Genomic DNA, 13,996 nt, shown 5'->3' on the forward strand with positions numbered 1-13,996 from the left:
TCTGGTACTTTTTCAATCCGCTAGCAGCCTGCCATCCCAAGTTTCATCTGCAAACTATGGTAGATCTGATAGGGCAACCTATAGAGTCGTGCAAGTCGCATGGGTTTGGATGTGTTATGGTCCTAAAAGGAAACAAACTAAAAAATGTTTTTTTCAATAGTTTCGGGCCAAAAAATTGAAAAAGGACTGAGATATTAACTAACGGTACTAATCTGCATCAGAATATGCCTTAACCCGCACACTCCTAAAGATCCCTATTCAACCAAAAAAATGAATGTTGAGTAGGATGTGTCCAAAATCAATAAAAATCGGTAGTTTTCGGTAGGGATAACAAAATATCCGTAGTTTTGTCTTGGTCGTCTGTGAATCGGTAGGGAAGACCAGAATCGGCCGACTACCGATAAATTCAAGAGTACTTATTCAAAAGGTACTAAGTGACATTCACCTGAGAAAAATGAGGTTGAAGTTTCACGGACCTAAAACAAATCCTTGTTTGAGAATACGTAATACCAAATCGAAATAAAAACATGGCTCAGGTAAGGCCACAAGAACATCAATAAGAGGCACTTGTTAAAAGCCCCAACAACAACAGCTGATTGTCAAAGGACGGTGAAGAAGGGCGTCACGATGCACTAACATACAAAAAGGAGTAATACACATTTTCGGGTATTTCAGAGCCGAAATAAACTTTTCTTAGATAATGCAGGTTTATAATGATGCATTTGCCTACTATGTTTATTTTGGCGGCTGAATTAGGTTTCCAGCTATTAGCGTAGAAAACTAGTAGTCAAATACGTTCCGAAAATTCAAATAAATAAAATAAATAAATGAATGAATGTTCTATATTGCCATCGTAAGTTATTTCACTCGATTAAAAAGAACTATTCAAATTGATCTTAGAACATAATTTGTTTTGTTCTGACGTATAGGACTTTTTTACTACGTACCTAAGTGCAGTGGGAAAATATCAAAAGAAATTAATCTTGTGGTGGTTTTGCAAGATGCATCATATGAACGGCTGCAGAAGCTAGGAAATATTTCGCGAATGTCCCTTTGAAATGTCTCGTGGGCAAAATGTTCTAACATGATCACGAAAATATTACTACCTTTTATATAATGCTTGTTATTTTAATAAATACAGGGCCCAATAAAATCTGTTTTTGTTATTCGTTAGCTATGCAACAATGATTACATGCTGTGCTGCAAATAACTCAATTTATTTCCATTTGTCACTAAAGACCATTTGAACTCTTGATATGAAGCAGTACATAGCGGTACTTTTCTAGCCCCTGCTCGACCAGAATGACATTCGCTGCACTCTTTGTTTGCTTGGCTGATCAACTGTTCTCAGGTTTTCTCCAAAACAGCTGATCAGCCAAGTAAACAAAGAGCGCAACAAATGTCCTTCCGGTCGAGCTGGGGCTCGGAAAATGCCGCTTGTAGTTACTATATTCGTAGTTAGGCGGAGACACTGATTAGAGCCAAATGAACATGTCAAATGCCGGAGCCAATCGAGCATGACGTCACAACGTTTTTTGGATGTATATGAAAAAGGTATTGTGATTATAGTCACCATCATTTTACTCTTTCCTTGTTAGTCATGGGTGCGTTTCAACTTCGTCTCATCAGAAACCGACACTAACTTTTTGTCGGAATAGATTAGCGCCGGCTTGACGCTTAATCCCTAAAACTAAAACACATTTTGTTTCAATCGAACGACAGGTTAAACTGGTGATGTCCCGTCTAAGCAGAAGTTCTGTTTATGCCGAAAGCCGAAACTTGTCTTGGCGTATCAGGCCTATGCGAAAGCACTATGCTATATTTCACCCTAAGTTTATATATTTCGAATAAAATGAGTGTATGGACAATTTTATTACATAGGTTTAAAGGTCAGCATCATAAAATCTGGACAAAAATTATAATAACGCGATTTTGCGAGTAAACCGATCGTTGTTGTTTATAAAAAGATTTCCTGTACCAACAATTTCTGTGTTGTGTTTACCGTTCGACTCATTTCGCCAAGATAGGAAAACGAATGTATTTGCATGTGTTGCCAGGAGATGCAAATGAGTTATATCTTCTTCCTCATACCCTCCCCACCTGACCGGTGGGAATATAAAAATGCGAGACCTCAGCGTGCGTACTCTAAACGTGTTTCTTTGGATTATAGGTTATTCCGATTTTCTCAATATATTTGACGACAGGTTTCGCCCACACACTCTGTTAAATTACTGAGGGCAAGACTGTATTTCGCTCGTATTGACGGCAACATGTCGTAGGCTATATTCTCAATTTGAGAGAAATCATTTGTCAAATCGTAGGCTTCGATAAAATTCTGCAATTAAGTGATACATACATTATACGATACATGCATTTTTGAACAATGTATTACAGAGAACGGACGGCTCAAAATATTCGAAGTTAGAGGTGTAACGTGTGGCTATAGAAACTTTCTTAATGTTGTTTTTGCTTGAGACGAAACTGAGTCAGGTTTTAGCCTCAACTGTTGTCAAAATGTATATGATATTTTAAGTTGTTTCAAGCTAGACCCATTACTGCTGGGGTTTGGAACCCAACTCAGTTTCGGTGTCAAGCAAAAACAGCATAAATAGTTGGTACCCGGTACTATGTCAACTATTTTGAATGATCGGGCTATCAAGTATAGTAGCGCACCCGGTGACAATTACCGCACTACATTCAAATTTGGGTGGTTAATATAATTTAAATAATTAAAATTTTAAATGAACGTCTGTTCTCTGTGGTTTTATATAATAGTACCTCAGTATCTTTAAACTGGCAATATGCCATATTCAAATCTTTGGCCAAATGTCTGATGCAGCTGAAAGTGTTATTCCAGGAATCCTGGCAATGGCATGCTATATCGGTTGTGCAGAGCTGTCAAATGGTACAATTATGTATTTAGTGAAACGAACAATATTCTGAATTACAATAAACTTACAAATAATTTATCTTTTTTCTGCCAAGGACATTCAGGATTGTACGTTTTCACGGTTCCTTCGCCCCAATATTCAATCAAAATTTGTCGTTCTTTGAACTCCGTTTGCGTAAGTGTGGGATTAAACGATACACCATCCATCTGAGACGGTGCTTTAATGCCAGCCCACTCGAGGACAGTTGGTGCAATATCTATTAGCGCTATTGGTGACGTAACTAAACTTTTATGAGATATTCCTGGGCCTCGAACAAGGAATGGTACCTTGATATCTGTTTCGTAAGGCTGACGCTTATCGTATGGCTGACTAAATTGGCCCATGTGATAACCGTTGTCCGAGGTGTACACAAAATAGGTGTTGTCAATTATATTTTCGTTGTCAAGAAGTTCAACAATTGCTGCAACCATCTCATCAACAGCCATCAAGGATTGCCATCGTTTTCTATAAATGATATCTATTTCCTCCAACACTTCATCCGGGAGGGGCGATGGTGGCATAGTGAGTAACCAGTGTTTCTCTAAGATATATAAATTCAGGTTCATATAAGAAGAATGTTGTCAGAATGCATACCTAATGGACCACACGGTATATTAAAATTTTTAGTCCGCAACGCTTTAACTTCCGGAAACAGCTCGTGATGCCTAATAGCCGCGGTATAGGGCGCATGAGGAGCAGGAGGAGCCACCATGGCAAAAAATGGACTTTTCTTTGTTACATTTGTGATAAAATGTAATGCACGTGCTTTCTACAAAATTTAAATATTATTATTACGTCAATGTATCCATTCAAACTTACAAGAAGATCCGTTAGATACTCGTCCGAATAGAAAACAGTCTTACCGTTTTCGTTCAATGTGTAGTTAAAATATTTTGAATTACCATGCAACCCGAACCATTCGTTCCAACCCGGTGGAATGTTTTCAGAGTGGTACTCGTTCAAATATTTCCCTGCATAGAATGTTTGGTATCCGTTTTTTTGTAGTAGCACCGAAAATGTAACAGGTTCCATTTTCTCGCGCCAATGGGCTCCATAGCATCCACCTGACTCAGAATTGTTGAATGTTTTTGTATTATGTGCGTACTGACCAGAGAGTATTGAACTCCTCGACGGACAGCAAATTGGAGATGACGTAAACTGCAAGAAAATAATTCTAATTTTGGAAACCACATTCTTATCACTACCTACTGCATTGGTAAAGGTGGCACCTTGGTTTGCAATTAACTGCTGAGTTTTGATCATAGGGTTCTAAAGGATACGTTTTTAGAAGTCTTTGACACTGAAACATTCTATTATTATACGAACCAGTCCTTTTAACATAACATCCTGATCATCAGTCAAAACCAGTACTATGTTGGGAAATTGATTACCACTTTTAACACCACAAATAACACAAAGTACATACAATACTGTTATCAAAGTTATCATAACGCTCGTGAAAAACTCAGATTTCAAACACCTTACAATTTATTTAATATGCATTTAATCGAAATGTAAATTACAGTAATAGGTATATAAACGGAAATGATCTATCACTAATGTGGAACTGTCGGCATCAGCTCAAGCCCGATACACTCATTTGCGATCCGTACTCCCAAGATGAATAATGAAGCACTCTTCACGAGAGCCCTATGAACACAAACAATTATGACAGATATAGATCCAATATAAAAAAATAATTAAGATAAGAACCTACCATTTGTATTCATCGTAATAAATATTCTTGAAGAATGCCGTAAAACCATTGCTTTTCTGTACCATTGCTGTACAAGTAAACTGGACTGAGTTATATACGTAATCGTACAGAATCAAAAAAAAATGATTGCTCGATGAAATTTTATATAAATTTTTTTCAAGTCAGCTGTCACTTTTCTGTGCACATGGTGCGCAAAACAACTGGATGTTCATGAGGCAAAACATGCTGGGTTACAGAGGGTTACTTTCTGAGACCCTGGCCGAACGACAGACGAGCCGCTCTTTGATTTTGTTACTGATCACCTGTTTACAGGTTTTCTAATAGAACATTGCATGAAAATGTATAATAAATCCATATAAAGATTATCTTGAATCTGTTTCATGTTTCTTAAATCTGCGACACTTCGTATTCTTATGCGGATTTCAGGTATCTGCTACACCGCCATCATTTCTATGCCAACATCTAAAACGTCACGTTAGGGTCGATCCACTCCACAAGAAACAGAATCAATTTCATTCAACACAATTCAAGCATGATTTTTGAAAACACCGTAACTAACAAATGTAAACAAACTGAGATTATCACTCCCCCGCATTCTACGCATCTTAATGTACATGCTGACAAACATTCGTTTCATTATTCGGTAATGCAGCTGAAAAATGCGCAATCGAAATAATGACGAACAAACAACTGACACGTCAACAGTGCATAAATACAGTTTCGTCATGTTAGTTACGTTAGGTTTGGTACTGCTGTGACACTTACGTTATTTTAATTTAATCGGTTTTTGTAACTAAATCATTAAAATATACTACAATCTTTCTACTAAAATGCTCAATATAGGTAATGTTTCTATAAGGGGAACAAGAGCACGCAGTTCCTTAATTCTAGCCAATATTTTAGAGAAAAAGAATGCAAGTAATGTTATTCTAAGCACCACTAATGCACTTTCAGCACATTTTTATTTTTGATTATCTAAATATATCCTACAGTAGATCAAATCTAAATACTTGTGACAATGCGAGCAAAAATGAGACACTAAAATCGACTGATTGAAAAATGTCGAAAGTGTAAGAGTGATGCTCAGAATAACGTAACCTTTATTTGTCTTCAACACACTGCTCAAAAGTGACAAACTACAAATGTTGGTTATCCTCATTGGCATACTGCCTCGGCGGAACAGTTCAGTCATAGAATTGATTAAAAATGATAAGATTAGTCACCACAATTGACGAAACTGAAATAACGTAAGTGCAACAAATATACCAAACCAACGAAAGTAAAACGACGAAACTGTGAGCGTGATACTAATAACATCGTAACTTTAATTTTTCTTCAATCCGCTCTTTTAAATGTCTTGATCGCGAATGTGCGTTCCATTCAATGGAAAGGCGTCTTTGGTGAGCATTTTGGATGAATAATTGGTGTAAAAATCGATATGGTTTTTAAATAACATTTAAAACAAAACTTCGAAAATGTCATCGCCGTTTTCTCTGTTTGGGTCAAGTGCGAGTTTCGCTGTTTTCAAAAATCATGCTTGAATTTTGTGATAGTCGAGTTCGTTTAATTTGTTGGTGAACTATAGTGTAGTGTACTATAGAGTTTTTGTTATTCGCCGACTTGTCCAAAACAACAATTCAAGCATGATTTTTGAAAACAGCGAAACTCGCACTTGACCCAAACAGAGAAAACGGCGATGACATTTTCGAAGTTTTGTTTTAAATGTTATTTAAAAACCATACCGATTTTTGCATCAATTCATCCAAAACGCTCACCAAAGACGCCTTTCCATTGAATGGAACGAACATTCGCGATCAAGACATTTAAAAGAGCGGATTGAAGAAAAATTAAAGTTACGATGTTATTAGTATACCGCTCACAGTTTCGTCGTTTTACTTTCGTTGGTTTGGTATCTTTGTTGCACTTACGTTATTTCAGTTTCGTCAATTGTGGTGACTAATCTTATCATTTTTTAATCAATTCTATGACTGAACTGTTCCGCCGAGGCAGTATGCCAATGAAGATAACCAACATTTGTAGTTTGTCACTTTTGAGCAGTGTGTTGAAGGCAAATAAAGGTTACGTTATTCTGAGCATCACTCTTAAGCGGACCCTACACGGGACAAGAATATTGTCAATAAAAGTATTGTCAAGACTGCTTCAATACGTCAATCCCATTTAGCGGACCCTACACGAGCAGAAATATTGTCAATAAACCAATTATTGATCAATATATTGATCGTGTAATGTCGTTTTGAAAATATTGATCCTGTAGAATTCAAATGGGATTGACGTATTGATGCTGTCTTGTCAATATTTGTATTGACAATATTCTGGTCTCGTGTAGGGTCCGCTTTTGATTTCTACATGATCAATATTTTCAAGACACCCTTACACGATCAATATACTGATCAATCATCGATTTATTGACAATATTTCTGCACGTGTAGGGTCCGCTTAAAGCGGACCCTCCACGAGCAGAAATATTGTCAATAAACCAATTATTGATCAATATATTGATCGTGTAATGTCGTTTTGAAAATATTGATCCTGTAGAATTCAAATGGGATTGACGTATTGATGCTGTCTTGTCAATATTTGTATTGACAATATTCTGGTCTCGTGTAGGGTCCGCTTTACACTTTCGACATTTTTCAATTAGTCGATTTTAATGTCTCATTTTTGCTCGCATTGTCACAAGTATTTAGATTTGATCTACTGTGGGATAGATTTAGATAATCAAAAATGAAAATGTGCTGAAAGTTAATTATTGGTGCTTAGAATAACATTACTTGCATTCTTTTTCTTTAAAATATTGGCTAGAATTAAGGAACTGCGTGCTCTTGTTCCCCTTATAGAAACACATTGAGCATTTTAGTAGAAAGATTGTAGTATATTTTAATTATTTAGTTACAAAAACCGATTAAATTAAAATAACGTGTGTTACAGCAGTACCAAACCTAACGTAACTAACATGACGAAACTATATTTATGCACTGTTGACGTGTCAATTGTTTGTTCGTCATTATTTCGATTGCGCATTTTTCAGCTGCATTACCGAATAATGAAACGAATGTTTGTCAGCATGTACATTAAGATTAATGTCAGTTTGTATACATTAGTTAGTTACGGTGTTTTCGAAAATCATGCTTGAATTAGCTATCCAAATTGGGTCATTAAGCTATATATAGTTTTCCGTTCCATTCGATAAATTTTAGGTCCAATATACATAATATAACATGATTTTAAAAAAAAATTCGTTGTAATACGTAAAAACGATTATTTTGTTTTTTAAAATAAATCTAATGTAAACTTGGCAACCATACATAGGAAAACAGCGGTTGTTTACATCTGGCCTATCAGGACAACACCCAAAATGAAAAAAAACTATATGCAATGTATGGTGTTTATGTCAAATAAAAATAACCCTGTGGAAAAACCGAGAAAACATGCCTTATTTTTTTCTGACAGGGCATCATTTGTCGTGAAATTCGATATGTCAAACCCTTCCTATAGTGTCAAATCCAGACTGTCAACATATTTCTTTATTTTAAATTTTAATATTATTTTCACGTTTCCTGAGTTGGAAAAAAATATTGTTGCAATCACGAAAATCAGCTTTATCGATGTAAGTAATAAAAAACGACTTTTTTTTCTCATTTAATGACCCAATTTTCACTTTTTAACAAATGTCTAAAAATTGAGACATGTCGTACGGTATCTGATTCGAGAAAATCGAGCTTTGAGCAAAACATGCAGAACAATTCGAACTGTCAGTGGGGCCCATAATTTATGTGCCCGCTGAGATGTTGACTTATGTCAGTTCAATACATCGCAAATTCGTTAGTTGGGTGTTCGCTAGTTGGGCTGTTCGTTAGTTGGGTGTTCACTAGTTGGGGCATGCCCCAACTAAAAGACACTCTTATGTCAAAACTGAAACTCAAAAACTGATTGACGTTTGAATGTCATTGATTTCAAGAGGTTTATTGGTTGATTTCTGTGGCGATCCAGAAAAAATCATACTTTTAAATTCAATGGAATTTTATTTTTTGAATTCATATTTCGGAATGATTTTAGTGAAATAAATGTGTTAAATATTTCGCTTCTTCCAGTCAGCATCGATTAGTTTGTGTTGCAGAGACGTTAGTTTAGTAACTTTTGAAGGCCATCTCTCATGTATTCAATCACATTATCCAATCTTTTTTAGCTAGTGGCAACGTAGTATGTTTGTGCTTTATCGGCTTTTTCCCGACGGTGTATCCATTTCCTGTTTTATGTGAAGGAATTTATCAAAAAAATAATTGATGGCAAAAAGAACACTAATGACATACTTTGTCACAAAAAAAAACAACTTTAAACTGGAAGGAAACAACCAACTTTTGTGAATTGTAAAATATTTTTGCTTGTTTTTTATAAAAGAAAACAAAAAATCAGCGTTTCCCTTGGGTAATTTTTGTCAGCTGTCAGTTGCCCCAATTAACGGATACGATTCGCTAGTTGGGGCGCAGTCGTGACCCAATTAACGAATTTGCGCTGTACAAATGGGATAGGGGTGCCATATACGTGGCGGGTGCGCTCTTCTTTCCCCTTGAGGCAAGGTGTAACACAATCTGATTTACCTCATACAATGCAAAATACTCCAGTTAAGATCAGCCGGAATACTGGCTGATTCTAAAGGACGATACATCAGGGATGCCAGATTTGCAGACAAGTCTGCAAATTCGCAGACTTTTAATTTAAGCTGCAGATTTTTTCGATGACGAAGATATTTGCAGATTTTCTAGTTTGGTTGCAGATATTTGCAGATTTTTGAATATAAGGCTTTTGGTTACACTAGCTTTCCTGACATTTTTTGTTCTTCCCAGACTTTTAAAATTATTATTGCAGACATTTGAAAAAAGTAGCTGGCATCTCTGCGATATATCAGCTTCCGTCAACCTCAACAGAACGTCACCGTTCCGTCAGGATAAGTTACATGCAGTTAAATGGAGGCATTCATACACATCACCGGCACGGAACGTTTTGACGTACGGCACGTGTGAACGGGCACAAGAGAAAAGTATTAAGGTTGGACAGAGAAAGGGTAAAATTCGCAAACGAAAAAAGCAGTTTTTTTTCCACACCGTATGTCAGATCTTCATAAAAATCAATCAGCAGTACAGTAACAACATTCTACATACGCTGATTGATTTTTATGAAAATCTGACATACGGTGTGGAAAAAAACTGCTTTTTTCGTTTGCGAATTTTACGCATTCTCTGTGCAACATTAAACTTATCCTGACGGGATTCTGAATCTGAATCGTCCTTAATTCGTATTTTGTTAATAAAGTTATCGGTTGGGAGCTGGAATACGAACTGGTACCAGCCAGAATACCAGTTCATTTCCGGCTGAACTTTACTGGGATGTTACATGAAGCAAAAAACATAGTGTTACTTTCCGAGCCCCACACGCAGAATTTGTTCACACGCCACCGAAAAACTACCTAAAATTAAGTACTTTTGATTCAATCTTGTGGTATCGTGCAGATAGGTAAAATTAGGTAAACCGTGTTGAAGGTAGTTTCCATTTAACTACGGCAAAAATAACAACTCAACCTTGAGTTTAATTTACTTAAATTTAAGTTGAAATTACCTAATTTTGAGTATACCCCAAACAACTTAAAAGTACATTACTGCACGGAAGACCTCGACTGAGTCGAATCTCTCGTTTTGTTTTTGACAACACTAATAAGTGCGAAAGCGACGCACAGCTCAAAAGTATCTAAATTTAAGTTAAAAGAACTTACTGTGTAGGTTATTTTATTGTTGCGTGTAGATTAGGATCTTTAGTAAAAGTCTTTGGTCCCCATTTTTGGTACACTGACAAATAAAAATATGCATATGGGGTTTTCGATTGATTGACACCGGTGTAGTGGAGTGCACTGAAACTGCACCGTTTTTGCACTTTCTAGCAGAAGTGCAGAAAACTGGGTATGTTCCATTGCCACTTTAGCTAGAAAGTGCAAAACCAGTGCAATCCACTGCACCGGTGTCAATCAATCGAAAATCCCAATAGTTAGTATACTTGTTATTCTCGTCTCTTTTATTCTGCTGTGATTTCTATGCATTTTCATCCATATACTTCTAGTATTTACAGCAGAAGAAACGAGAGGCAGATAGAAAAGTATATGCTATCGATGCATAAATAAAATTTTGCGTGTACACGCATATGCCCTGCTTGGAACCACAAACTATAAAAAACCATTTAGTCGATCTTCAAATTAGTAAAATGCAGAGTTTGCCTATTTTTCATTTCTGTCTCGTTTATTCTGCTGTTATTTTTATGCATTCAAGACCGAAAACGTCCAATGCATTAAATTTGCTGCAGAATAAACGGGAGGTAAACAGAAAAATGATGAAACAAATTTCTATGTGGCTACTATTATAATTTAATGAATTTTCACATGATATCAATGCGTGACAGATAATGTTTATGTTCTACTACAAATTGTAAAAAATGATATGAGAAATCAATACATTCAATATAACGAATTATCTCGGTGTAAATGAAAGAGTTTGTATATACCGCACATGGAAATGAAAATTTATCAAAATTCAGTACATGTTTAGATAATTTGTGCATTCTAATTAGTGAAAACCCATCTGCCAATAATGGCCATTGTTTTGCTGGTCAAACGAAACAAAAATGATTAGTCGCTATGAAACGACAATAGAGGATTATTTCTTTGCTTTTTTTATTTGGCCCATTTGACAGGTATATATCGGAATCAAAACAATGATGTTACTACCACTGATGCCAGCGACAATCCTAATTTAGTGTTCTGTATCTACTAATGAGACCCACACTACTTTTACAGTAAACGACAAGTTACGGCGGGTGCTTAGTAGAAGATTGTGCATAGCGCCGAACATAATTTGGAGCGGTCAATGCTAGGGGCAGATATTTCTAGGAATGTATAACAAATTTGCATCAAATTAGAAAAAAAATGCATTTAATTTCCATTTTTGCACTCCCTCACAGAAAAGATTGTTTAACAATCGTCCTACGTTGATCCACTTTGTTCGATATTTTGTTGAATGTAGGGCTGTTTTTGTAGTTTTGAGGTCTTACACGCAACGCTAAATACAATGCACGCAACGCAAAATGCATTACAAATTACTATTTTAATAGAAAGAAATGCATTTAATTTCGCTGATTTTTATAAATGCATCACAAGTGATCTGCCCCTAGGGTCAATGTCAAACTTTATATACACGGTAAAAAAAAAATACCCATTCTATGTATTCAAATTGCCCATTTTCGGAAGTTATTCAAGCTGTCAAAAAATGGGTATTTTTTTGTTTCTAACAATGAGTACTTTTTATCCATTTCACAACTACTCGATGAGGTAATGTCAGTGGGTATATTGATCTTAACAATGGGTGAAAACTCCTTATGAATTATTTCAAGCAAGTTAACCTGCTAACTAAGGATCGTAGTGGAACCTGCAAATTATCGACCTGTATCGGAGTCCGTGGCGGAAACGGAACATTTCGGCGATGCTCCGAAAACAACGGCTGTTTAGACTACTGAGGATGTTGCAAATATGCACTAGTTCGGCATTTTTAGAACAGCCAAAAGATCCAGCCATCAAAAATATATCCAGTTGGCGGTTTTATTTTGTTAAGGAGTTTTGGAATAGGATCTCTATCTAGATTCCTATACTTTTGTAAGGAGACAATAATGTGAAATGAGTGTAACTTTATGTTTTTTTTTTAAATTCTGAAATAATTCTATTCACAGTATTTTTCATTCTGGAGCGATTTTCATGAATGGGTATTTTTTACGCATTTCGTTGTAGCAGTTCTGCGAGAAATAATGGGTATAACATACCCAGGTTGACGTACAAGATCTGTACTCATTTATAGGTACAAACTCTTTACCCATTTAATGGGTTATTCCACTTTTATTGAAAATGCGTAGTTTTCTACGCATTAATGGATATTTTATTTTATCAGTGCAAAGAGCGCAAAATAATGTCGATCGATCTGGGTCTCGGAAAGTAACTTTATGTAACACAGCGTGTTTTGCTTCATGTAATCTGATTCTGTTTCGTGATCAACCTCAGACAAGAACGTCATAACGTTTTCAATATCAGCTGTTACCTATTTATAAACAAACTTTAAATCATTGTGTAATTTTTAGTGAATGTAATTTGTAATTTATTAATCGAACGACGGCCTGGTGGATTAAAGTTTTATCGGGACAAGGAGAAAGTTATAGACCCTCGGAATGATAAAATCAATCGTACAGAATATCTTCACGATAAGATCTGTACAAAGAACTATGGTCAATGCATACTGCTTAAGCACAAATATCTGCTGGAGTTGCAACAAACCTTTGGTGAAAACGAACAAATTTTTCTGTGTTTCATGTGGCTCGCTACAAAAGGTTGAAAATGAGGTGATGACCATTTCTTTAGTATGCGTGGAGAGATAGCCATAAAACTTTTGAAGCTTATCAACTAAAACACTAACCACTATTCCTATTCCAGGACTTTTTCAATTTACTAGATGTTCCTAAGACATTCGCGGTAAACATGTCGGTGTTATCGACAAACTTTCGAAGGTTACAAAGCATTTTGCATCCTGATAAATTCAGTCAGAAGTCAGACAAGGAAAAATTGAACTCTCTCGAGTGGAGCTCACTAGTCAACAAAGCGTATAAAACTTTGAATGTACCTCTAGAACGTGCAACGTATATTTTACATCAAAAGGGAATCCTAATCGATGAAGAAAATACTTCTGTCGATCCTGAGTTTTTATCGGATATGATGGACATAAATGAACAGGTGGAAGCAGCTGAGAACGTGGCCGAGCTAGAAGCAATTGCTTCGAATTTAAACAGTGATGTCGATCATCTCTACACTGTGTTATACGAATATTTTGATACAAATGATTTAGATAAAGCAAAATCAACTCTAGTTCGGTTAAAATATTTGCTGAACATTGATGGAGTTATAAAAGAAAAGCTGTTGAAATATAAGTTGCAGTAATTGCATTCATTCTTCAACACTTTCTCCGCCAAATCAAAATTAGTTTATCCTTATTTGCTTCAGAAAATATGTTGTCAAACGTAAGTTAAAAGTGCTGTGATCATTAGTAATGAGATCCGTTCAAAAAGCCAATAAAGTGTGGCGAAACCCACACAGTGAAAATAAAAACCGGAGACGGCCAGAAAAAGGAACGTCGAAAGAGTAAAATACGCGACACGTAATCTAAAAGAAACGCGTTTTTATTCTACGTCGGTATGAAACGAATTGTTGAACAGGAGTGAGTGAAGAAAATCGTTTTGGCGCGTAGCTTCA

At 36.0% G+C, this 13,996-nt stretch overlaps 3 protein-coding genes across 3 annotated transcripts; 1 reads left to right on the forward strand and 2 right to left on the reverse strand.

Annotated features, from left to right (window-relative positions):
- Positions 1–1,723: 1,723 nt before the first annotated feature.
- On the reverse strand, positions 1,724–4,386 carry LOC131691233 (N-acetylglucosamine-6-sulfatase-like). Its single transcript, XM_058977473.1, has 7 exons — positions 4,257–4,386; positions 4,140–4,199; positions 3,750–4,088; positions 3,525–3,699; positions 2,960–3,471; positions 2,779–2,895; positions 1,724–2,335 (listed from the first exon to the last, which is right to left on the reverse strand). The coding sequence occupies exons 1-7, from the start codon at positions 4,377–4,379 to the stop codon at positions 2,186–2,188; spliced, it is 1,476 nt and encodes a 491-aa protein (XP_058833456.1). The 5' UTR covers positions 4,380–4,386; the 3' UTR covers positions 1,724–2,185.
- A 14-nt stretch (positions 4,387–4,400) lies between these two features.
- Positions 4,401–4,837, reverse strand: LOC131691234 (uncharacterized). The gene is made up of 2 exons (XM_058977474.1): positions 4,648–4,837; positions 4,401–4,580 (listed from the first exon to the last, which is right to left on the reverse strand). Exons 1-2 carry the CDS (start codon positions 4,710–4,712, stop codon positions 4,487–4,489), a joined length of 159 nt encoding a protein of 52 aa, XP_058833457.1. The 5' UTR covers positions 4,713–4,837; the 3' UTR covers positions 4,401–4,486.
- Positions 4,838–12,750: 7,913 nt separating this feature from the next.
- LOC131689603 (co-chaperone protein HscB homolog) lies at positions 12,751–13,689 on the forward strand. Its single transcript, XM_058974812.1, has 2 exons — positions 12,751–13,092; positions 13,184–13,689. The coding sequence occupies exons 1-2, from the start codon at positions 12,922–12,924 to the stop codon at positions 13,682–13,684; spliced, it is 672 nt and encodes a 223-aa protein (XP_058830795.1). The 5' UTR covers positions 12,751–12,921; the 3' UTR covers positions 13,685–13,689.
- Positions 13,690–13,996: the final 307 nt, after the last annotated feature.

This window comes from Topomyia yanbarensis, chromosome 3 (assembly GCF_030247195.1).
Source record: "Topomyia yanbarensis strain Yona2022 chromosome 3, ASM3024719v1, whole genome shotgun sequence".
Lineage (NCBI taxonomy): Eukaryota > Metazoa > Arthropoda > Insecta > Diptera > Culicidae > Topomyia > Topomyia yanbarensis.